We start from the raw sequence: 23,906 nt of genomic DNA on the forward strand, positions 1-23,906 counted from the left end.
AGAAGAAAAAAAATGACATAAAATTTTATCTTTTTTTAATCTTAAACTTTGATGGAAGGTTGTAGCACTTCCCTATTTCTTCATAGAGCAGAATTACCATAAATTGGTTTAAACCAGACATTTTTGGACTAGACTTCCAAAAACTTGATGTTTTCCTGAATGTTTCTACTTACTATCTGTTACTCCTTTTTTCTATAAGCAAGGACCAGGTCACTTGCTTTGCGTGCCTTATAGAGCTGTAGAAAGATGGAATAAGATCATGGATAAGGGCTCTACAACTGAGAGCAACAGTGATACTGTTTATTAATACATAGAATACTTATGGCCATATGACTCATTGATTCAGCTAAATCATTCAAGGTCGTTAACTATAGCAAAAAAATAATTTAAGCTAGGGATGCCTGGGTGGCTCAGCGGTGGAGCATCTGCCTTTGGCTCAGGGCGTGATCCCAAATCCGGGATCTGGGATTGAGTCCCACATTGGGCTCCTTGCAGGGAGCCTGCTTCTCCCTCTGCCTGTGTCTCTGCCTCTCTCTCTCTCTCTCTCTGTCTCTCATGAATAAATAAATAAAATCTTAAAAAAAAATCATTTAAGCTGAACTAAGATGATGCAAGGACTTTTTTTTTTTTTTTTTTGTCACTTAAAGGAAACTTTATTTGCAGTAAATAAGGATCATTTGGGGAAAGACCTTTTTTGGGGGGGAGGTACCAATTTCTTTTTTTAATAGCAAATCCTAAGAAGAATCGCTTTTTCTTTTTTTCTCTTTGCTTTTCCCTTCCTGTCTGTTTATTTTTTGGTGGAGGTATACTGTAGTTGTAAGAGGTAAGAGACCATGTGTGTGCATATAGTTTTATTTTTCTAGTAGTAGGATTATAGTTATTATTTTAAATAGGAAACAGCTGAGCTAGCCTCTGATCCAGAACTGTCAGTTTTTAACTACTGTTTTAAAATTTTGTGTGTGTTAATAGTAATTTGGTAATTGATACTCTGTCATATATGAAAGGTGACAGGTGAGAAAAGGGAAAGAAGGGACAGGGAGTGGAACATTAGGATTAAAAAAAAGACAAAAATCATAAGATGGGTTCATGAAGATAAGGAAGTAACTGTCAATTCTTGAGATATATATGGCAGGAAAAGGTGAAGTGCTCTGTATTTCTTTTAATTGGCTTTATAATGTCTGGGATTGTGAAGATTTACAACCAAATTCAAACTCTGATATCGAAATTAATGTCAGCATATTTCATTTATCCTAACATTCTGTTTATTTTTTTTATTATTATTTTTTTTCTAACATTCTGTTTAATATGTCACATGAGGTTAAAGTAAATAAAAATAACGTCGTATTCTATTAGTTGTATTAATCAGTGTGCTATTTATTTTTAATGTTAGAGGATTAATTTCCCTTAAAACATAATAGATGTAAATAATACAGGCGTTCCCCATTATCATGGATGATACATGGACATTATCTAATGTGCTATCTCTTTTTTTTAAAGACTTTTATTCATGAGAGACAGAGAGAGAGGGAGAGAGACAGAGGCAAAGACAAAAGCAGAGGGAGAAGCAGGCTCCATGCGGGGAGCCTGATGTGGGACTCGATCCTGGAACCCTGGATTCACTCCCTGGGGTCAAAGGTGCTAAACTGCTGCACCACGCAGGTGTCCCATGCTATGTCTTGTCTCGTCTCGTCTCTTCTCTTCTTTTCTTTTCTTTTTTCTTTCTTTTCTTTTGTTTTCTTTTCTTTCGAGATAGAGAGAGAGAGAGAGAGAGAGAGAGGCAGAGACAGGCAGAGGGAGAAGCAGGCTCTGTGCAGGAAGCCTGACATGGGACTCGATCCCAGGTCTCCAGGATCACACCCTGGGCTGCAGGCGGCGCTAAACCGCTGAGCCACCGGGGCTGCCCTCCTGTGCTATGTCTTTAATGTAAAGCTTTGCACTTGCAGACTATTTGATAATCATTGCTATGTGAGATCATCTCTCTGTCACAATCCCATGCTTTTAACTTGACTTTTGGTGTTTGTTTTTATAATCTTGTGATGTAGACTGAAATGGGAAAAATGACTTACTTTGGATTGGACCCATTGGTTTTGTATAAGAAAGCTCTGCTCAGGGGCACCTGGGTGGCTCAGTCAGCTAAGTATCCCTCTTGGTTTTGGCTCAGATTGTGATCTTGAGGTTGAGGGATTGAGCCCTGCACCAGGCTCTGTGCTCAGTGGGGAGTCTGCCTGGGATTCTGTCGCCCTCCCTTCCCCCACTTGTGCTTTCTCTCTCTCTCTCTAAAAATAAGTAAATCTTCAAAATAAAACAAAACACTGCTTAGTGTTGATGAGGATGAAATGGTTGAGTAAGACCCTAAGGAAAACTAGATTTTAAATCTCCCTGAAGGTGTTTTGGAGTAGTCAGGGCCTTCATCTTCTGGAGGAGGCTAGTCTTACCTGGCAATAGGGAGTGGGGAAAATCTCCCCAAAGCATTGAGTAAATTTTGCTTTGTTATTCGTGATCATGATCACTCTATAGAACTTGGATCCACACAGACAAAACAAATCATACTGAGTCATTATTTGATTGTCTAGTGCAGAAGTTTTGATAGGCCCTTGGCTTCTTCTCTTTGCTTCTGTGCTAGTTACTAGCAGCATTGAGGTGAGACTCCTGTCAGTTCTTCTTACTTTGCAGCTATTTAGTGGAGGGGGGAATGACCTTCTTGACTAAAGTGAAATTTGATGTTAGCTTTCATATTAATTTAATAATTACATACTGGTTGATTTAAAACTTTAAAAGGGAAAAAAATTTCTTCTAGTCATTAGATCTTTATCCCTGGGGAGGAAGTGATAGTGTAACTTTTAATGGTTCTCATCTTTTTGAGTGCTTATTATGTGCCATGCATGTATTAAATGCTTTATGTACATAATCTGTTTGATCCTCCTCCAACTTAATGCAATACTATTTTCAGGTAAGGAAAATGAGGTACAGAAAAATTATAAATAACTTTTCCACGATTACATAGCCAGGATTTGAAAGGAGGCAGTCTGGCTGCAGAGATTGTGCCCTAAAGGGCTTTGCTTGCTGTAGATATTTATCTTCTCTGTTGATTTACAGGTGAGCATGTTAGGGAAAGGATTTGGTGATGTCGGTGAAGCCAAAGGTGGCAGTACCACGGGCTCCCAGTTCTTGGAGCAGTTCAAGACTGCTCAGGCCCTGGCCCAGTTGGCGGCACAACATTCTCAGTCTGGAACCACCACCACCTCCTCTTGGGACATGGGCTCTGCCTCCCAATCCCCTTCGCTGGTGCAGTACGGTGAGAAGGATGGAAAGTGACTTGAATTCTTTAAGCATTGGAGCATTAATGCCAGGAGCTGGTGAAAGTCAGGGGTGGGGTTGGGTGGAAAAACGTGTCCTGAAGTTAGGGGAAGGGTTGCCAGCTGGCTAATTTCCCGAACTGATTTTCCCCAGTCAGATAGGCTGAGTTCAGAATGCTGGGGGGAATAGTAAAGATTTGAGACTCAGTATCTCTTTATCAAAATTAGATACATACATAGTTGTAGTCTTCAGTTGCCCTGGGGTTTTTTTTAGATTCTCCCTAGATTGGTTTTTAGTGTTTGAAAACAACATGTTACCTTTGAAAAGGTTCACGGACTTGACCATTTTAGAATTTTACACTCTAAATATGGGCATTTCCTGGGCTCCTTCTTACACAGGCAGGGTAATAGCACTGATTCCATTAACCTATACTTAGAACGGATATGATCCAGTGATTGTCACTTTTAGAAATGAGAGTAAATCCTAAAAGAGAACCTGTTTATATGGGGTACTGAATCTTTAGGGCCTTATTTTGTAGCTCTAGAGTAGGATAATAGCATTTTATTGAGGTTTATTAGCATCTCTGGCCTTACACATGTTGGGTTTCTTCATGCAGATTTGAAGAACCCAAATGATTCAACAGTGCACAGCCCCTTTACCAAACGCCAGGCTTTCACCCCATCTTCAACCATGATGGAGGTGTTCCTTCAGGAGAAGCCATCCGCGGTGGCTACCTCCACAGCTGCACCTCCACCCCCGTCTTCTCCTCTGCCAAGCAAATCCACCTCGGCCCCACAGATGTCTCCCGGGTCTTCAGACAACCAGTCCTCCAGTCCACAGCCGGCTCAGCAAAAATTGAAACAGCAGAAGAAAAAGGCCTCCTTGACTTCAAAGGTATTTGAATTTTTGAGATGGGTGTCATCTGAGGGCAAAAGGGATGCGGGATTAGGGAATTGAGAGTCTAAGGGGAGAGTCTGGATCCCTGGGTGACTCAGCGATTTAGCGCCTGCCTTCAGCCCAGGGAGTGATCCTGGAGTCCTGGGATCGAGTCCCATATCTGACTCCTGCATGGAGCCTGCTTCTCCCTCTGCCTGTGTTCTCTGCCCGCCCCCCCTCTCTCATGAATAAATAAACATTAAAAAAAAAAAGGGGGGAGAGTCTGCATGTTTGAAGGAGAAATTTTTTTTTTTTATTAGTCCTATAGTAAGGTTGTAATAAAACCATTACTTTTACTTTACAGATTCCTGCTCTGGCTGTGGAAATGCCTGGCTCAGCAGATATCTCAGGGCTAAACCTGCAGTTTGGGGCATTGCAGTTTGGGTCAGAGCCTGTCCTTTCTGATTATGAGTCCACCCCCACCACGAGCGCCTCTTCAAGCCAGGCTCCAAGTAGCCTCTATACCAGCACGGCCAGGTAGAAGAAACATCAATTTTAAGACTTTAGTTCTGGAGCTTCTACTACTTTTTCTGAGTCTCCTGCTGATTCCTATAACTCTGAAGAGGCCCAGCCTCTGACTGAGTGAAGGAAAAGTAGTAGCCCGATTGTATTTTGTGAAGCATTTCAAAATAAACAGATGGAAATATACCGCTAGGGTACTTCTAGAGTGTCCATGCCCAGTTCTGAAGAGGCATGTGTAGCACCTTTAACGGGAGGACCTTGGCATCTGGCTAATGATGCTTTTGGCACATTTGGTCCTTTGGTGTGGGCTTTATGCCAATGAAGGGTGTGACTGGCCTACTAGGGAATATATAGCATTGATACAGCATATAAGTTAAAAGAAACCTTTCCTGCCTTCTCTGATAACTTTTAGGGAGGGCCAACGTAAGCAATAGAAAATCCTGGAGGAATTTCTGGGACTAGGCTGTTTTCCTCAGTACTTTGAATTTAAAAATACAGGTATTAAGCCCTAGCGAATCATAACTGCAATTAATGCATGTGAATATTTTAAAAGTTCTTCTTAGGGGAGTTCTACTTCATATCTAATGGGGCTATTGAGAGAGCAGGGGTCTCAGAATTCCTTAAAATGAATATGAGTAAAAGGTAACTTTTCCTGTGCTTAGGGTTCACGTTAGGATATATCAAAGGAAAAAAAATAAAGGATATATCAAAGGAGTCAGAGTAGTCCTTTCTACTTTGGCCTCTTTTTCTTACGGGTATAAGAATGTAGGTGAGCTGTTTTTAGGTTAGACCCCTGACTCTGTAGGATGTAGAATACCTATGATTGTCAGGAGAAAATCGTTTATTTGTTGCTAGAAGTTTTCTTTCTGAATGTAATGGAATTACTATTATAGAAGATCTCCGCCATTTCCTTGTTACCAGTGGGTCTGTTCTGCTTCATTTCTCTGAGATTTTCCTTCTGTATTCCCCACAGTGAATCTTCATCCACAATCTCATCTAACCAGAGTCAGGAATCCGGTTATCAGAGCGGTCCAATTCAGTCGACAACCTATACCTCCCAAAATAATGCTCAGGGTCCTCTGTATGAACAGAGGTCCACACAGACTCGGCGATACCCCAGCTCGATCTCCTCATCACCCCAAAAGGACCTGACTCAGGCAAAGGTAGTGGGTTTACAAGTCCCTGGGTGCTAGTTAGGACAATATTGGGCAAAGACTCTTCAGTGTCTCTCTCTTCTTGACAAATTGTGCTGGGATTCCTCAGAAGTGCTGACTGAGAAGCTGAAACCACATTTCTGTGATTGGTGATTAAAAAGTTCTTTTCACCAAACCTGGAGATTCAGAGCCAGAAAACCATTCTCTTTGCAGTAAAGATTACTTGTCTATGGTAGAATCAGTGTCAAATAATTGTTTACTTTTTTGAGACGATCTGAGTGCTAGACCCCTGGGTGTCTATCAGTAGATACCTTGCTGACCCAGCAAGGGGACAGCATGTCCCAGGGTGCTGTGGAGGGACAGTCATGTGCAGCCAGAAACTGGCTGGTTTGGCTGAACCTGACATACTTCCTGTCCTCCCCCAGGGCCCTGGACTTAGGCCTTTCCTGTGTCTCCTCTGGGTTTGTGACCTCTTGAGCAGTTTAGGGGTTGTCTTTGCTGCCATGGGTCACAAAGGATTGGTGTGCCTTGTTTTCGTTCCCATTTTAAATTCTTGTAGTTTTGTTTGCTAGTCTTTGTTCTGTTAATCCTTTAGCTTGCAGATTTATTAATGGAAATTGAGCTGAGTCAGTGCTAACTTGACCTGTTTCCTTGAGTTTGTCTCTTCCTTACTCCTCTGTTTTTTGTCCCAGAATGGCTTCAGCTCTGTGCAGGCCACGCAGTTACAGACCACGCAATCTGTTGAAGGTGAGTGTTCTCTAGACATTTGCCTGTACATTCTAGTGTTTTTCCTCCTCTTTTAGTGTTTTTGCTTTTCTTAGATTATAGTGAGAAGAGCCCTGGCTTTTCTGGTTATACTCTTCATTTGGTTCTGCTTTGCTATTTAATAGCAAACAAATCTAAGTTTTTCTGTGTTTTAGAACAGTGATAACACCTTTGGCTCCTTTGTTGGGTAAATGAGTTCAGTGCTCTGAAATGCTTGGAATTTAGAAAAAAAAAGAAAGAAAGAAAAAGGAGTCAACCTAAACACATACGGTCCATTATTAAATAACTCAACACTTTTAGCTTGGGGACAGCCTAGGACTCCCATGTACAGGAGTTATCTCTTCACTTTTCATAGACACTCCTTTTCCTCTGATGAGGTGAATTATTTATGCTTTATTTCTAGGTGCTACAGGCGCTGCAGTGAAATCTGACTCACCTTCTGCTCCTGGCATCCCCCCTCTCAGTGAAACCGTGTCTGCAGCTTCCTTACTGACAACAGCCGGTCAACATTCATCATCGTTGGGTGGCTTGAGCCATGGTGAGGAGAGTCCAAATACTACCACCACACAACACAGCAGGTGATTTGGGTTGCGGCTGGATGCTGGGGTTGGGAGGGGTGGTATTGGCTCCCTGCCTCGGTCCTGCCCTTGCTGCCTGGTGGGGGCCACATTAGTGAGGTGGACGACTTGAAAGCTGTGGGAAGCAGAAGCAGAGGAGGCCTGTCCTCCTTTCTCAGCAGCCGCTCTCGTTCTGTCTGCTGCCCACCTTTGGCTGGCCACAGTGCTCCCCACGATCTCAGGCTTCCTTGGTCCCATATTCTGCCTTATCTCCTCGTCTGTGTTCCTGACAGAAGCTCCCAAATAATCATAGCACTGTGGCTGATGGCAACCTCTTCTTTGCAGCACATTATCCACACAGCAGAATACCCTTTCGTCATCCACATCTTCGGGGCGCACTTCTACATCCACTCTTTTGGTAAGTGTGATGCTGCAAAAGAGAACGTGTGGTTTTCTTGCACTTAGAACTCTCCAACTGTAAGACTTCTGAAGAAGTGATTCTTGGAAATCTCTTCACGAGGTGGCAAAATGATCATTGATCTCAGGTTGCGGGAATGGAATAAAAGGATGTTGGGAGGCAGGAGAATCAAGAAATATTAGAGAGCTGTGAGCCAGTTCTCCAAACCCTGGATGTGACTCTTGAGTCTTTATGTGACTTTTTCTTTGCTTTTCTTCTCAACACTGAAGTGGGTGGGACTTTGTGTGCTCTGGTAAATGCTGTAGGGATGTCCCTTTCTCACTGCTACAGCATTCTCATTCTTTGGTCTGAGTATGCTGAACATGGCTACTAAAAGTCATGTGTAAGTCTGAGCATCCTTTGAAAGTGCAGGCCAGATGAAAGCTTTTGACCAAATAATTAATTTCGCTATTGTGATTTGGAACAACCATTTGTGGAATTAGGCTGAGGTGGTAAGGAAGACTCATTCTGGGCAAAGGTGTCTGGTTTGCCAGAAACCAAGGGGAAGATAGTGCTGAGGCTTCCTGAAAAGTCTTTTTCCTTAAATATAAATATTCTCCTTGATGAGTCTTGGGGAATGGGTAGCTGGAGGATAATTTGTAATTTCTTCTAATTCCTTTGGCAGAGGGCATCCCATACTCTGCCTCAGCTTTTTAAATTGGGAAGCTGATACGCTCTCACCAACAGAAGAGAGTGTGCATCTCTTCTGACCTGTTTTGCTAATCACTGTTTCCTCCTCCTGTCTTCCACTGCTCCCCCTTTTTAAGCACACAAGCGTGGACAGTGAGGCGAACCTCCATTCTTCCTCCAGCACTTTTTCCACCACATCCAGCACGGTTTCTGCGCCTCCCCCAGTGGTCAGTGTCTCTTCCAGTCTCAACAGCGGCAGCAGCTTGGGCCTCAGCCTCAGCAGCAATTCCACTGTCACAGCCTCGACTCGGAGCTCAGTTGCTACAACTTCAGGTAGAAGGTGGATGGCATTCGTCTGGGACAGAGGAGAGAAGTAATTGTGTGACAGGATACAATGTGGTTTCTCTTTTAGGAAAAGCTCCTCCCAACCTCCCTCCTGGGGTCCCGCCATTGTTGCCTAATCCGTACATTATGGCTCCTGGGCTGTTACATGCCTATCCGGTAAGTGAGACGTCGCACCTTCTCCAGAAGGTGAAGGTGGGTGGCCACTCTAGAGAGGAAGGACTAAACAAAAGCCATTTCTTCTATTTGTATTTTCTGTGAGTGAAACACAGATTCTGGGCCTCTGAAGCCAAAGGCCAGAGTGTCCACCTGGAATCCCTTTTAGTTTTCTCAGAGAATTTTCTCTGGTTGGATTGATTCCCTGTCTTAGAGGGTCTGTGCTGGCTTTGACTAGTCAGAGCAGAGTTCCCTGACCTGATATCTGGGACTATCTAAGAGGGGCCGATGGACAGTGGTAGCTGTTTGCCCTGGGGTATCTTCCGTCAAATCCGTGGATTCATTGTCTATTAAGATGAAGGGTATTTATTTGAAATGTTTAAAAAGACATCTGTTCTTGCTCCTCAGTGTAGGTGAATATCCTACAGAGGAAACATCCATTTTACATGTTTTTTAACAATAAACATAACAACTTACTAGCTATAAAGTTACAGAAAATGAGTAAAATGTGAATTCTTTCTGAAAGAGATAATTTTAAGTATTTATTCATTCATGAGAGACATATACAGAGAGACAGAGACACGGAGGGAGAAGCAGGCTCCCCACAAGGAGCCCGATGTGGGACTTGATCCTGGATCCCAGGATAATGCCCTGAGCTGAAGGCAGACATTCCACCACTGAGCATCCAGGCATCCCAGGGAAAGCCTTAGGACCTTTTCCCAAATCACTTAATCTCTTTGTACTTCACTTCTTTCCTCTTAAACGAAACTGAAAGAAGTAATCTATGTCCTATTCTTCCTAGGAATGACTTAGCTCTGGGTGCCTGGGTGGCTCAGTGGTTGAGCCTGTGGGGAGCCTGCTTCTCCCTCTGCCTTTGTCTCTGCTTCTCTCTCTCTGTCTCTCTCATGACTAAATAAATAAAATCTTTAAAAAAAAAAAAGAATGGCTTAGCTTGTCTCTTAGCACCTTGGTTTGCTCCTATGGTAACCAGTTCCTATTAATATTGTTACGTGTTTGTATTTTCTAGCCACAAGTATATGGTTATGATGACTTACAGATGCTTCAGACAAGGTTTCCCTTGGTGAGTATGTGATGTAGAGCTTAAGAAAAGAAAGTGATTTTCACCTTACTGTTGAGAGGATTATTGTAGGTGTTCAGTTGATAACTCACAGGCTTAGCTCTCCCCAGCCTGTACCCTCCATGTGCAAACTTTGGTTCAAGATCTCTTAGAATACAGGCACTTGGGAAATGGTTTTAACAGAAGATAACTTCCCTTTTTTTAATTGGTTGTGACTTCTTCAAAGTAAACAAGTTTTAAGCTAATGTATAGCTCAGAGTTCTCTGGAGCTCTCTGGATGCTTTTTATGTATCAGGCCCTTTGAATTACAGAAAGACTAGTTATTTTTCAGTAGTAGATTCTTAGGGATAGTACCTAAAGATTTGAGAATATCTTTGGTTCTGTTGGACTTGATGTATTTCCTGGTGAGCATACCCGTAGACCTCGTCTGACTGTGCTTGTGGCCAGGCGAGGGGGACAGTGTATGCAAGAGTAACTTGGAGTTCGTGCCAGGTCTAGCCAGCTAAATCAGTAGCTGGATAAATTGCAGCACTCCCAACATTCTGCCTCTTAACCCTGTGCTGTTACTCATGCTGGGGAGTGGCATTGAGTGTCTGCTCTTTGATTTCTCTCTTCTAGGATTACTACAGCATCCCATTTCCCACGCCCACCACTCCACTGACTGGGAGGGATGGTAGCCTGGCCAGCAACCCTTACTCTGGTACGGTTGGGATGGAGCCGAAAGAAGGGAGAATGTGTTGGGATTGGTGAATAGCAAGAAAGGACCCATTTCTTACTTTAACTAAGACCTTTGGCAGAAGGTATAAAGCAGATGTGATGAATCAGGGTGGGTAGATTTGCAGTGCTGCTGAAGATTGAGATTTCCTTCTCTTCCTGCTTTGTTGTCTCCCTAAAGTTCCGAAGTAATACCTTGACTTAGTTTTCTCTGCCATTCTCCAGTTTTTTCCAGGAAGTACAGTGCTTGAACTGGCCTTCCTTTGCCCCTCTTTGCTCCTGTTCTCTGCTCACAGTGGTAGTCTCGTTGCCTTGCTAAGCCACGATCCTTTTTATGCCTGACAGGTTGTCCTCTTTGACCTATCTTTTTCCCTGTTACTATTCTGAGTCCAGCAAAGAGTGTTCTTTGAGGGGAAGCAGGGGAAGGTGGGAAGGGTGGGGGATGAAGGATAGGAATGGATAGGGAAATCATGCAGGAGCTTTGATCTGGGGGCCTGTCTCCCACAGGATGGTACAGGCATCTGACATTTGGCTCAACTTTGCACTGTGCTGTGTGCTCAGTGGTGCCACATGTTGCTGCAAGGAAACGTAATTCAAAGAGTCTTGGATCAGGGTCTTCTGGAATCTTGTGAAGCCAAGAGAAGGAAATTTGCTTTAGGGTCAGGGGTGAAGGAAGTAGCAGGTACATTTAGCCTCTTCTGTCATAGGTGACCTCACAAAGTTTGGCCGTGGGGATGCCTCCTCCCCGGCCCCGGCCACAACCTTGGCCCAACCCCAACAGAACCAGACGCAGACTCACCACACCACACAGCAGACATTCCTGAACCCGGCGCTGCCTCCTGGCTACAGTTATACCAGCCTGCCATACTACACAGGGGTTCCGGGCCTCCCCAGCACCTTCCAGTATGGGCCTGCTGTGTTCCCTGTGAGTACCTGGCCTTGGCCTTTCCTTGTGGCCATGACGAGTCCCAGCCTCCCAGACACTGTCCTAGCTGCCTTCAAGGCTATATGACTTTTTAATAATGGATGAGAAGAAATAGTTCTCCCTTTGGCCTGTTTCTGGCCTGGGGACAGGAGGGGGGCTGGAATTGGTGGTATTGGGATAGAGGTTACCTGTTCTCTGTTCTCTAAAGAGGGGACATGACACCATACAGATGTGTCCCCTGGACTGCCCTTCTTCCCTGCTGCCACTCGCCCCTTTCTCGTCCTTCAGGCAACCATTTTGTGACTTCACTGGTAGATTTTATAAAGCTCCATAGGGAGCTCTATAAAGCTTATTTCACTAAGCAGACTGATCAGCCTGCCTCAGGATGGTAGCTGTCTGAATGCCTGATTCCTGGAGTAGGACAGGTCGGGGGAAAGGCTCACTGTCACCGTGTCACCTCACTCCTGGCCCTTTTGCTCTTTAGGTGGCTCCTACCTCTTCCAAGCAGCATGGTGTGAATGTCAGCGTGAATGCATCGGCCACCCCTTTCCAACAGCCAAGTGGATATGGGTCTCACGGATACAACACTGGTAAGCTTACCTTGACCTGGGCTGTCCGTAATGGTTATAGGATATGACTGAAGGAGTTTCAGGGAGGAAGACGTGCTGCTTGAGAAAATAGGGTTGGTGAAGTGTGCCACCAGCAGCTCCATGTAAGATTTTTCATGTTTGGCTGATATGGGTGTCTATCTGAGCAGCACCAGCGGAGATGCTTAACGTTAAAACACATGTCCAGCACTCATGATGGGAATGCCCTGGGGCATGTGTTGGCTGTTAGAATATGTTGGCTGACCTAAACGTTGGGCGGGAAGCAGAGCCAGGGGCCCCAGTATTTCATGGAGATGTCAGTGGAGGTACGTGTTAGGATGTCTGGTAGTGGTAGTACAGAAGCAGAGGTGCTTCCTGAATAGCAGAGTTGGGTGGGTTTGGCATACACTCCTTTTCTCATGCAACCCCTTTCCGTTCCCTATTTGGGAGATCTAGGACGTGGAGAGAAAGGCATGGGTTGTGAATGCTCAACACAGGGAGAGTTGGACCTTAGAATCCCTTGTTTGTATGGTTGGTTTCTTGGCAAGGTCTTTTTGCACATTTGATGGCAGGAGGGAAATGTAGAAATCCTCTCAATGGGCACTGACTGGAAAGATACCCGGTCTGTCCCCTGCTCCTATACCTGACACCTGCACTCCGCTTCTGGAGGACAGGGACTGAGGAGTCGTTTTTGAATTAAACCGTGCCATCTACTTTTGTCCATGATTTGTAGACAAATATTATGGGGAAGACGTTGTTGGAGTTGCAGAGAGTTGGGGTTGGGGGTTTTTCAAAATTCTAAGCTCACTTACGTGTTCATGGTGATTTGGATGGAGCTGCATCTGTGTTCTTACCCCTGTGTGGGCTCCAGGTGGGTCAGTTGCCCAAGGTTTTCCCTAATTGGGAAACTGAGCTGAGCACGGAGGGCAGTAGGCCTGGGAACTAACCTGGAGCTGTGAGCTGTGTCGGAGCACTCTGGGTGAGTCTGGATTTAACCTGGAGAAATCCTGGCATGCCTCACTCCTTGGAGCTGCTCCTCTCACTGAGCAAGATGCACCCTAATCCTTGGTGGGGAGGATTATAAGCTCTCTGGACTTGGAATGGCCCCATTCTCAGAACATTAGATTTAAGGTTTAGTTGGACCAGATTCAAGAATTTTAAGAGGTAGGTGATTGATAACATAAGAGAATGGCAAACCTCATTCTGGAAATCTTAGTTTCTTATCTCCCTTAAGATTTCAGAAATCTACTGTAACAGTTTTTTGAGCACCCCCAGTTCCCAACCCCACAGAGGGCTCTTGTCATCCCATTCCGCATCAACCTCTAAATTCATTTATTTTTATGTATTTGATTCCTTTTAGGAAGAAAATATCCACCCCCTTACAAGCATTTCTGGACGGCAGAGAGCTAATTTGGCCCAAGGCTGGGGGCTATGTTTTGTGTGTGTGTATAAATTTGCACTGAAGTCTTGTTTCAGAAACCAGACCACTGAGGAGAGCCTGCTGAGCTGAGGCCATGGCCTGCGTGGCTTGGGGAAATGAGTTGGTGGATACCTTCTGGGCTTTGAACTTGCCCTTCCCCCATTTCCCTCTCCCCCATGTGTCTGACCCTGTCTTACCCATTTCGAGTTCAAGCGGTGCAGCACCTCCGAAGCATCAATGCACACACCTGCTGTTGCTTTTGATTCTGGAAGGCATGTAGTTTCAACTTGTAACAAAATATTTGTAGTCTTCAATAAACTGTGGTATTTCTTTAGCTAACTCTGGCGTTCTTTCCGTGCATGTCTTTCTGGACACTAGGAGCCAATGTTGTGCTGTGGATGAAGGGGGGCGGGGGGGAGGGCTTTTCAATCAAATCCCAGCATAGCCAAAGAACTGTTAACTTCTCATCATGGTGATTTTATGAAGGGGGGCGAGGGGCAGCAGCCTCAGTTTCCAACCCTTTGATTGATCAGTAAAGAAAGCTATTTGTAGAAAATCCCTGATTCTCCCTCCTTATTACAGCTCTTCACTTTTCCACTCAGCTCTTTCCCTGGTCTCTGACGTGAGCAGAGGGAAAGGACAGAAACCGCTTGGAGTGTCCTGTCATGGTGAAAGGCAGAAGAGGTGGTTTTCAGAGCTGGTTTAGGGAAGTGGCTTCCAAGGGCCTTGGCCAGGTGGCTGGTTGAGATCTGATGAAGTCTTTAGTGACCAGCTAGTTGATGACTCAGGCTGTGTACACTGTGCTAGCCTGCAACATCGTTCTTATTCTTTATCCCTTGGTAGGCTTTTCAGGGATTGTGGAGTACTCGTGGTTTTGCACTTGTGGGTGTAGCTAAGGATGCGTGGGAGAGGTTTGCTTAGATGACTCCTTGACTATGGAAATTCTTATCCTCACTCAGTCTAATTACTAGTACACCTCACCCCTTTGTTGACAGTTACCTTGTAGGCTGAGAACACCACCCTTTGTTCATTGGAAACCCAGATACCCCATTCCCCTAGAGGCTGCCATGCTGGGAGACGTTAGTTCTCGTTTCTCCTCCACTGTCCACATCATGTCAGTGTGGTCGTCACTGCTTGGGAGTGGGGGATAGACGGGATGTTGACTGTTGGAAGGAAAGCTCTAGTCTGATGAGCTTTCTCATAACTGGTGAAGGGTAAGTGGGGAAGCTGACAGCTGTTCCATTAGTGCTCACACTCAGGCTGTTAGGGCTGCTACACTGTCGTCTCATTCTGCATCTCCAGTCCCTTTAACCACTCAGACTACAGCCTCAGGCCTAGAAGCTGGATGTTAACTAGTCCAGACTCTGGAAAGAATGAAACCGGGGTGGGGGGCACTCCAGAACTAAACTCCTCCCTGCTACCCAGCTCTAGAAACCAGTAGGCCTTTTCTCCCATCCAGTGTGGGGTGACCCTGGGTGTCTGCAAGGTGTTTGAACTTTTGTGTCTTTGATTTCCTTCAAAAACGTTGTTTGTATCTTGTCTGTCCTGCCTCACTCTCAGCCCTTCCACACAAACCTTCCCAGTGGCCTAGTCTTTTCCATAAATGAACTGTTCTTAATGCCTATCACCCATTAAGAGGGAAGGGAAAGATCTACCCCATCGGTCCCTGGGTCGACCCCTTTTATTTCAGGGCCTTTGAAGTGATGGGGCCGTATTTCTCATGCTGTTTCCATAGTTCTGTTCTTTTTCTTGACTCCTCCACTGAACCATCTAGACTTGTGCTATGAAAGAAAGATCCTGCAGCGGCTATCCAAAGGGGGCTTAACTTTTTGAAGGCTGCCTTTGTCCTAGGCATTGGGGGGATTGGGGTTCTGGAGTTTGAAGGGGGAACTGCTATTGAGTTATGGGGGAATTTGTGATTTGGTCAGTTTATAGACAGTGCTTCTAAAATACTCTTCCATCAAAGTGCCCCTCCCAGCAGGAGAGAAGGATCAAGGACACAGGCTGAAATGCAGTTTTTCTGGTTTCATTTTATCTCCTGTGATGGGACTGAATGTTTCCTTAAAAGTGTGCTTTAAATTCCAAATTAAATGGAGTTATTTTTCCTCAAATCTTGGCATAAAATCTCTCTAGTAAGATGCTGGATTATTTTATCTGATGACTTTTTCCTGTCTCCCTGACCCATGGCCCCATACCTGAGAGTAGTTATATGTATTTCAGTTTAGGGAGTAGAAATTAAAATGAGGAATGGTACTGCTTTAGTTTCCTTTAGGTGGTGGTAGTGGTAGGAAGGAGTTCACCAGGAAATGTGCAGGTTGGTTGGGAGTATGGATCAGAGCCCGTGTCTCATGGAGAAGCTCAAGTTGTAAATGAGGATGTCAGGTTTTGTGTTCCACATAGACTGTAGGAGATAGCCTACCCCCACTGCCTTCCTAACCCCTTCCCTTCCCCATGCTTAGGCTTAAATTAGTTAGCTGGAAGTGCACCTTTGCATCAGCTCGTTAAGTCATAAGTACATAGCCGAGAAGAGCCAAGACTGGAGCAGCCGGGCCAGGGAAGCTGAGACTCCAAGAACAGACCATGCTCTTGGGGCTGGACTGGATTGCTCCTTGAGCACTTTTCTTAAGCTGTGAAAGTGCAGATCCTGAGCCCAAAGGTCTCTTCTGAACAGGAAGAGCCCAGATTACCTGTTTTAGGAGCAGGACTAAGCGGAGTCTGGGTGGGTTGATTTGAAATGGACATTAAAATTTTATTACATTTCTTTTCAGCTTTGGCACAAAAGTGTTTTGAAAACTATATGCTAGTGAGATTTGGCTATATCCGCTTGCCCCACAAAAAGTAGCTCAGCTTGCTTTCTCACATACATTCTCAGTACATACCTGGAAAGGACAAGAGATTTGGGTCATGAGCTCTCATCTCTCTCGGTGCTGACCTGAGCTGGAAAAACAGACCAGAGTCCCCTTGCAGTGTGATAACTAGAAAGGCCGCACACGCCCTCTCTAGGGGCCAGCAGCTAGCCCAGCTAATCCTCCTGTCTGTTTCCTCCTCCCCCAGGTGTATCAGTCACCTCCAGTAACACGGGCGTGCCAGATATCTCGGGTTCTGTGTACTCCAAAACCCAGGTAGGTGCCTAGCTCTGGGTAGAAGTGGAAAGAGATGGGCATAGAGGAGGTGGTGTTGCAGTGACAGAAGTCCAGTGAACAAGCACGACCCCAAGAGGTGTAGGAAACCTGTCCTAGAAGATGAGTGGTCTCTAGATTTCAGTTTCTCAAAGAACTTTAAATTTAGCTCTCTGAGAAAGGCAAGAGAAGTGTGCCAGGAAGGTAAGGCGTGGCAGGTGGCTGTGATGTGTCTTGAGACTTACTGTGCAACTGTCCTGACTTTCTTTCCATACCACCAGCCTTTTTGCAACTTTCCAAGAGAATGGAATGAAGGGAAACTAGTTTGTTCCGTTCTTTGTAAAAACAAAAGGTGGGAACAGAAGAGTACATCTGAACTATTAAGCCTGATACATGCAGTGTTAGGAGTTGTGGTGGAGCACTTGGTGACCGAGACCTTTGCCACCAGGATGCCCGAGCTGCACAGTGGGGGTGGTTTGTGATGGTAGAGTCCCAGAGCACGCTCACAGCTGTCCTCTCCTGCTGTGCTGACAGCTGGGAGTCAGCACCCCTGGGTTATGTGTGAGCAAAGATCAGAATGAGTGAGTACTTCTCTCAGGATCCCACAGCCCTTGGAGAACAGAGCAGACCCACGCACGTGCCTTTAGTGCTGCTGTTCTGCTGCATACTGCTCTTGGGGGGTGGGGGACTTGGGCTCTGAAACTCCAGGGCTTGGTTTGCTGACCCCTTTTACTGTCTCTCCCCATCCCTCTGGATAGCAGTCCTTTGAGAAACAAGGTTTTCATTCCGGTACTCCTGCTGCCTCCTTCAACTTGCCTTCAGCCCTAGGAAGTGGGGGGCCCATCAATCCGGCCACAGCTGCTGCCTACCCACCTGCCCCCTTTATGCACATTCTGACCCCCCATCAGCAGCCGCACTCCCAGATCCTCCACCACCACCTGCAGCAGGATGGCCAGGTAATAGCCCTCCCCCTCTCCTCTCCCTTCCTCTTCCTTCCTGTCCCCTACAACTGCCTCCCTTTCCTTCTCTTACCCTTCCTCACAACCACCTTCACCTACCCCTCCCAGCGCCAGCCATGGGCACACAGCACATACACACACAAGTGCACATAACACCAGCTGCCGGCAGAGGAGATGTCAGAGAAGGGGCCAGGCTGAAATTTCCTTTGGGGCCTTTCTCTTCTGCCTCCTATAACACAGCTGCCTCATCCCATCAGACCTGGGTCACGCCTCCCCTCCAACCTCTCCCAGCCTCCCCCATTCCCTGACATTGTAGCTTTCCCTTCTAATGGTGGAGTTCTATTGTCAAAGTTTGTCCCTTTATTTTCCATATATCCTGGTTCTGCCTCAGCTACCATATTTGCAGATGATTCTCTGTTGCCAGCGCCAGCAGGAGGAGCAGGTAATGAAACTGAATGATGATGTGCTTGAACCCACTCCTTTCCAGCCCCCATTTCACCTCCACAGCGTCAGGGAACTTGGAAAGGCTGCACGGTCACAGATCAGGACACACAAACACAGACACCTCGCTGAGCTCTCTGGCCTCCCATTCCTCTCTTGTCCTCCCTCCCCAGCGCCCTCTTTCTTTCTGCCCTTCCCTGACTCTGGAAGCACTTGGTTACTGGAATGGAAAGGATTCTTGGGGCAGCCTCTGGAGCCTGGGGCCTCAGACTGTCTCTCCTACCTCACCTGCAGTGGGCTCTCAGCTGTGCTGTGTGGTAGGGGTGGGGAGCTTGGGGTGGTACAAGTGACCTCTCCTCCATCACAGGTGGCTGAGGAGCTGGGATAAGACAGCTTTCCAAATTGAGGTATTCATGGGATTGATGAAAATGAAATCTCCGTGTAATCACTCCTCTCCAAGAGGCTGTGATTCTCTCTAGAGAGAGAGAGCCTTTTCTCAGAGCAGTGTAGGTGGGAGTGGAGGGAGAAAGTGGAATTGAAAGCGGGGAGAACTCATTCACTGTCTTGTCTCCAAAAGGTATTCTGCCGTCTTTGTTGTTCCCCTGTTCAAAGCTTGAAAATGCTCTCTTCCCTGTCACAGGTCCTCTAGCACCTATAGAAACCAAATTTTCTGTGGTGGGGAAGTAAACTTCAGAGTCCTTTCTAAGCAAGGGGAGTGGGAGAGCAAGACAGTTTCCAGAGCTCTACCTGCAGATGTCACAGATTTGTCCCACTAACCAGACACCTTTTTCCTCCTCCTCATCATCCCATTCCCTGCAGACGGGCAGCGGGCAACGTAGCCAGACCAGCTCCATCCCGCAGAAGCCCCAGACCAACAAGTCTGCCTACAACAGCTACAGCTGGGGGGCTAACTGAGGCCCGACCCCACTCCCGCCCGGCAACCACGGAAACGGCATCAGAGAGAGAGGAAGGGGGGGTTCCGCTGCCCCTACCTCCAGTGTCCCACCCCATGCCTCAGCTTCATGTCTGTCCCGTCCCCATACCACCCCTACTCTGTTGTATGTATTATAGGATTTGTATTTTCTCCTTTTTTTTTTCCTTTCCTCTCCTCCTCCCCCCTTGCATTCAAGATTATGAAACTTTGCTGTGGGTCCCGCCTTCCTTCTCCTCCTGTTCACCCTGGTGGTGTATAGGTGAGGTGGGGCAGGGGGACCCCCAAATATATATCAGCCCAACAGCCCTACGTCTCCTCCTTTATTATTAGGAAACAAAACAACAACAAAATGGCGTCATGAATATGAACAGCATTGTCAGATGAATTAGTTGAAGTGTTTTTTTTTTTTTTTTTTTTGTACTGTGTCCTCGAATTTAATGGATTAATGTGTCTTGTATATATAAAAAGAAAACCTCTACCTTCAGCCTCTGCCCGTTCTTGCTCATCTAAGACAGTCTGGTCAGCCAGCTTGGTGAATGAATATTCCGTTCCAGCTGGGCCCCTGGCAGGCTCTGGAGGCCCCAGAATAAAGAGAGCTTCTGCCTTCACCTGCCCTGCTGGGATTCCCTCTCCTCCTTCCCCAGGGGCTTCACAGCCTAGAAGGAGCTGCTGCAAATTTTCATTTCCTCCAGAAGCTGCTTCCTCTGCAGATTTCAGGCTGTGACAGGAATGGACAGCAGACACAGGGTAGAAAGCTGGAGAGTGGGTTTGGGGAGCGGTCGTGTACTGTAGATGGTCCAGGACAATGGGGGGGGGGGGCATGCAGTTCCTGCTTCTTGAGTGCTGCCGGCCCCTTGAAAAGGAGGGGTCAGGAGACCAGGGCCAGGGTGCAGGGAGGGTGGGGGCGCAGGAAAGGAGAGGCTTGAAAGTCAGGGGGCAGGCAGAGGGTTACTTACAGCTCCAAACTCCTCCCCCGGCAAAGCTTACGGGATTTCCCCGGCTCTCTTGCCAAGCCTGTGCCTGCAGGCTGCAGAGCCTGCCTAGGGCAGCTAGGATCGGTCACGGTCACCGCACGCCCCTTGGCCGGGGAGTGCCAAGTCCGAGCATCCCCAACCGACCCGTGGATTCAAACGCCGAGCCTGGAGCACCTGCCGCACCGGCTCGCTGGGCGGAGGCTGCCCCCTGGCGGCGGCGGCCGGTCCCGGGCAGGAAGGCGGCTTAGGGTTCCGGGCCCTCGCCCGCTCCCCTCGCGGGCAGGGGGGGCGGCTCGGGACCGGGCGGCGCCCCGCACCGCCTGCGCCGTACAGACGGTCGTGTTACGACAGCGTGCCGCGCCGTCGGCCTGCTTTCCGGCAGGCGGCCCGACGCTGCTCTCAACTTCCGGCGGCGGAGTGCAGCTGCGGCCAGGTGCGAATGGCCCTCGGTGGGGTCTGCAGGTTCGAGTCCCAAAACGGGGATGAGCTTCTTTGATCTCTTTCGGGGCTTTTTCGGCCTTTCTGGACCTCGGAGGTTAGAGTGGGTCGGGGTCGGACGAGGGTGGGGTCTCCTGAGGGGAGCTTGATCTCTGACACCCAGTTCTTGGGAAGCCGTCCTCTTCGTCACTCCTTCACCAGCTGCGGAGAGGACAGAAGTCAGCACACTGCGCACTCGCCCCGCGGCGGTCACCTGGGCGGCCGCTGAGAGGAGGACTAACCGCAGTTTAAGCCTTTCTCCAGTCTGGGGTGATGCAACAGGGGCCTGGGCGGGAGAAACAGTGGGGGCTGGGCGGGGGTGGGGCGCGGGGGGCGGGGGCACGGCCTGCCCGCGAGGTGAGGACCGACCCTGACACAGACGGAACCCCGACGGCGCCCCGCCAGCCTCACTCCCGCACCTCGGTGCGCAGACCTCTGCCCTTGGCTCCTCGGCCACCCGGAGCTGATTGTGTGGCCGAAGGTGTGGCTGAGATTCTGGTGCTCAATCTACCTTCACTCCCAGCCGCAGAGATCCCTTTTTTGGAGGGATGACTCGAGATGAAGATGAGGACGATGAGGAAGAGGAGGAAGAAGCAGCCCCGTGGAGCCATGGGAGCTCGAGGTCTGAGGGTCCCCAGGCCCCGGAGGAATTTGGCTTTGGCTTCACCTTCACTCCAGGAGGGACGCGTTTCCATGATAACTTCGGCTTTGATGACCTGATTCGTGATTTTAATAACATCTTCAGCGAGATGGAGGCCTGGACCTTGCCTTCCCGCCCTTCTGGTGTGTGGCTGCCCCTGGAGCACCTCTGGTTTCTCCTGGGTTAGTGGGTGAAGCCAGGAGCCTGAAGAGAGTAGCCAGGGGGTGGGAAGTGTGAGAAGAATGATAATATCAAGGCTGTGAGGAGCCCAGGTCCTCTCCCACCCCCAGCATCTCTCTACCCCCTTTTCCCAGAACTTCCAGGTCCTGGTCCTGAATCAGAGACACCTGGTGAGAGACGGCGGGAGGGACAGACACTTCGGGACTCAATGCTTAAGTATCCAGATAGTCACCAGCCCAGGATCTTTGGGGGGGTCTTGGAGAGTGATACAAGAAGTGAATCCTCCAAACCAGCACCAGACTGGGGCTCCCAGAGACCTCTTGGTCTGGTGAGTGCTTCTGGGCCCCAAGTGAGAGCCTGCGGGAGGTAACTAATAAAGTACAGACTGGAGCTTGTCAGAATCTAGCAAAGTTGGGTTGGGATCCTAGGTTCTCCACTTCTAGTGTATTTATCTGTTTTCTATATTAAGCTCCTTGTAGGATTGGGCGGAGGGGGCGCATGAGGGTGGGAGTTCTGCTTTTTTCTTTATTTTTTTTATGACTTTTTTTAAAAAGGTTTATTTTATTTTATTTATTTATTTATTCCTGAGAGAGAGAGAGAGGCAGAGACACAGGCAGACGGAGAAGAAGGCTCCATGCAGGGAGCCTGATGCAGGACTTGATCCTGGATCTCCAGGATCACACCCTGGGCTGAAGGCAGCGCTAAACCGCTGAGCCACCCGGGCTGCCCTATAACTTTTTAAAAAGATTTTATTCATTTATTCATGAGAGGCAGAGAGAGAGAAGCAGAGACACAGGCAGAGGGAGAAGCAGGCTCCATGCAGGGATGTGATCCCGGGGTCCTGGGATCCAGCCCCACATTGGGCTCCCTGCTCAGTGGGGAGTCTGTTTCTCCCTTTCCCTCAGCCCTTCCTGTACTCCCTGTCTCTCTCAAATGCGTAAAACCTTCAAAAAAAAAAAAAAAATCACCAGTCTGTATGATTCTGGGACAAGACGGATTGTTGGATAGGATAGAGTGTCAGTTGAGGAGAGCCTTTTGGTGGAAAGATAGATTGAACGGGTAGGACAGAGAAGGGGGTGAGTAAATAAAGCTATCCTGAGTGGAATCCTCTGTCCCAGGGGAAAAGTAGTTACGGAACTTAGGAATATTTTGGATTCTGTGGCCTCTCAAGTTTCAGATTGAAAGGTATCATTTCACCTATTTTGCCTTCTACAGTTTGATGATATGTGGCCTGTGACCCCCCGTTCTAGAGCCAGAGAAGACAATGGTGAGTCTGGAGGGAGGGGACATTTAACGTACCCTCTGTTCTCTCTCCTTTACATTTCTTCTTATCACACTTGGCCCCTTCTTTTCCTTTGGACTCTTGATTTCATGTTTCCTCTCTGCCCTTCTAGATCTTGATTCGCAGGTTTCCCAGGAAGGCCTCGGCCCAGTTCTGCAGCCCCAGCCCAAATCCTATTTCAAGAGCGTCACGGTGACTAAGATCACTAAGCCAGATGGGGTGAGTTGGAAGAGAGGAGTAAAGGGAAATGTGGCCAGAGGATGCCATGGAAGAGCAATCTATATAAAGGAACCAGTGAGCTCGCTTCTATTGATCTTAGAGATATGGTTGGGGTCTCTCCTTGTAGACAGTAGAGGAGCGCCGGACTGTGGTGGATAGTGAGGGCCGGACAGAGACCACAGTAACCCATCAAGAAGCAGATGGCAGTCCTAGAGATGGTAAGTAAAGTGTGTGAATTAAAAAGGTCCATCTCTTATTTCCTTGGGCAAAAACACACATACTTTTTCAGCCTTTGATATTCTTCTCCTTTTCCACTGCCCATTCTTTTTCATTTAGTGTGTCTGTATGTATCACTTTCTCCTTAGATCCAGAATCACCAACACCTCCAGCCCTGGATGATGCCTATTCCATCCTGGATTTATTTCTAGGACGTTGGTTCCGGTCCCGGTAGCCTTGTTAACCGTCAGAGGCCTTCAGATTCTTTCCACCCTTCGCTCACTGTCAGTGGGCTTAGCTTCTCCTGCCACCTCAGGGTCTTGGGTGTATGGAACAGTGAGTTGGGGGTATGTCAGTATGTGACTCACCTAAACTGACCAATAAAACCTTTATTTATGCTAACTCCTTGGTCTTAGTTTTGTCTAGGCTGTTCTACCCCCCCTTTTTTTTTTTAAAGGCCTCCCAAGCTCTTTCCAGTCGGCGGGACCTGCCTGCTCTGCGGGGTGAGCGGAGGCTCTTCTACTTTGTAGTACCATCCAGGGCTTCCCAGATTATTTTGGCCCACAGTATTCTTACTTCTTAATTTTCTGTTCTACTTCCCAACCCTGATTTGATAAATAGGGTCAGGTACTGGTAGAAAATGAGTATTCTTATGAAGGAGATACCTAGAGACAATTCCAGGAAAATTTACACAGGGATGCATTAGAGTCTAACAAGTGGAAGTGTGTGTGGAAATGTAGGGACACCTGCTTCCCCAGGTGTGGGATCACTATGATTGGACATTTCACGAGGTAATTTGATGAAATACATTGGCAAATATTTTTTCCTTTAGTGGGTATGTATTCCACCCCGCCCCATGTATGTTGGAGAAAATGTAACTAGGACAAACGTTGCTAGATTTTTTTTTCTCATTAAAGAAATTCTTAGGAGCACCTAGGTGGCTCAGTCGGTTGAACATCCAACTCTTGGTTTCAGCTCAGGTCAT

General features: G+C 47.3%; 2 protein-coding genes and 1 non-coding gene across 54 annotated transcripts in view; all 3 read left to right on the plus strand.

The window, feature by feature from the left end:
- The window catches only part of UBAP2L (ubiquitin associated protein 2 like), a 40,583-nt gene extending 21,166 nt beyond the window's left edge, over positions 1 to 19,417 (plus strand). For 12 of the 48 annotated variants that reach the window (XM_072732403.1, XM_072732383.1, XM_072732379.1 and 9 more), the window contains 17 exons: positions 3,097 to 3,295; positions 3,914 to 4,191; positions 4,538 to 4,710; positions 5,669 to 5,858; positions 6,542 to 6,596; positions 7,018 to 7,192; positions 7,517 to 7,589; positions 8,396 to 8,591; positions 8,671 to 8,759; positions 9,784 to 9,837; positions 10,453 to 10,534; positions 11,256 to 11,473; positions 11,958 to 12,063; positions 16,535 to 16,602; positions 17,358 to 17,555; positions 17,950 to 18,000; positions 18,819 to 19,417. In XM_072732403.1, coding sequence (XP_072588504.1) covers positions 3,097 to 3,295; positions 3,914 to 4,191; positions 4,538 to 4,710; positions 5,669 to 5,858; positions 6,542 to 6,596; positions 7,018 to 7,192; positions 7,517 to 7,589; positions 8,396 to 8,591; positions 8,671 to 8,759; positions 9,784 to 9,837; positions 10,453 to 10,534; positions 11,256 to 11,473; positions 11,958 to 12,063; positions 16,535 to 16,602; positions 17,358 to 17,555; positions 17,950 to 18,000; positions 18,819 to 18,914 — 2,301 coding nt within the window. In that variant the 3' untranslated portion in view covers positions 18,915 to 19,417. Of the gene's footprint in view, positions 1 to 3,096; positions 3,296 to 3,913; positions 4,192 to 4,537; positions 4,711 to 5,668; positions 5,859 to 6,541; positions 6,597 to 7,017; positions 7,193 to 7,516; positions 7,590 to 8,395; positions 8,592 to 8,670; positions 8,760 to 9,783; positions 9,838 to 10,452; positions 10,535 to 11,255; positions 11,474 to 11,957; positions 12,064 to 13,420; positions 13,820 to 16,534; positions 16,603 to 17,357; positions 17,556 to 17,949; positions 18,001 to 18,818 lie in introns of those variants that run through there. The other 36 variants (XM_072732412.1, XM_072732396.1, XM_072732408.1 and 33 more) reach the window with 4 other exon arrangements.
- Positions 10,241 to 10,377, plus strand: LOC112918988 (small nucleolar RNA SNORA58). Its single transcript, XR_003234801.1, has one exon. It is a non-coding gene; the product is annotated as a small nucleolar RNA SNORA58 (small nucleolar RNA).
- A 450-nt stretch (positions 19,418 to 19,867) lies between the features above and the next one.
- Positions 19,868 to 23,323, plus strand: HAX1 (HCLS1 associated protein X-1). Of its 5 annotated transcripts, none has more exons than XM_072732429.1 (8): positions 20,288 to 20,340; positions 20,509 to 20,654; positions 20,908 to 21,167; positions 21,339 to 21,532; positions 22,420 to 22,471; positions 22,599 to 22,705; positions 22,833 to 22,923; positions 23,071 to 23,323. In XM_072732429.1, the coding sequence occupies exons 3-8, from the start codon at positions 20,933 to 20,935 to the stop codon at positions 23,154 to 23,156; spliced, it is 765 nt and encodes a 254-aa protein (XP_072588530.1). In that variant the 5' UTR covers positions 20,288 to 20,340; positions 20,509 to 20,654; positions 20,908 to 20,932; the 3' UTR covers positions 23,157 to 23,323. The 5 variants fall into 5 exon arrangements, with proteins under 5 accessions (XP_072588527.1, XP_025852932.2, XP_072588530.1 ...); XM_072732428.1 differs by having other exon boundaries at positions 20,309 to 20,369; XM_072732426.1 differs by lacking the exon at positions 20,509 to 20,654 and having other exon boundaries at positions 19,868 to 20,442; positions 20,908 to 21,206.
- The last annotated feature ends 583 nt before the right edge of the window (positions 23,324 to 23,906 follow it).

Source organism: Vulpes vulpes, chromosome 13 (genome assembly GCF_048418805.1).
Source record: "Vulpes vulpes isolate BD-2025 chromosome 13, VulVul3, whole genome shotgun sequence".
NCBI lineage: Eukaryota > Metazoa > Chordata > Mammalia > Carnivora > Canidae > Vulpes > Vulpes vulpes.

What these genes read in the sequence shown, in the direction of transcription:
- HAX1 (XM_072732426.1), top strand. Translation starts at nt 20,390, where the DNA reads ATGAGCTTCTTTGATCTCTTTCGGGGCTTTTTCGGCCTTTCTGGACCT. An exon ending in GGCCTTTCTGGACCTCGGAG is followed by an intron (nt 20,443 to 20,907) that starts GTTAGAGTGGGT and finishes CTTCACTCCCAG; the next exon opens with CCGCAGAGATCCCTTTTTTG. An exon ending in AGATGGCAGTCCTAGAGATG is followed by an intron (nt 22,924 to 23,070) that starts GTAAGTAAAGTG and finishes CTTTCTCCTTAG; the next exon opens with ATCCAGAATCACCAACACCT.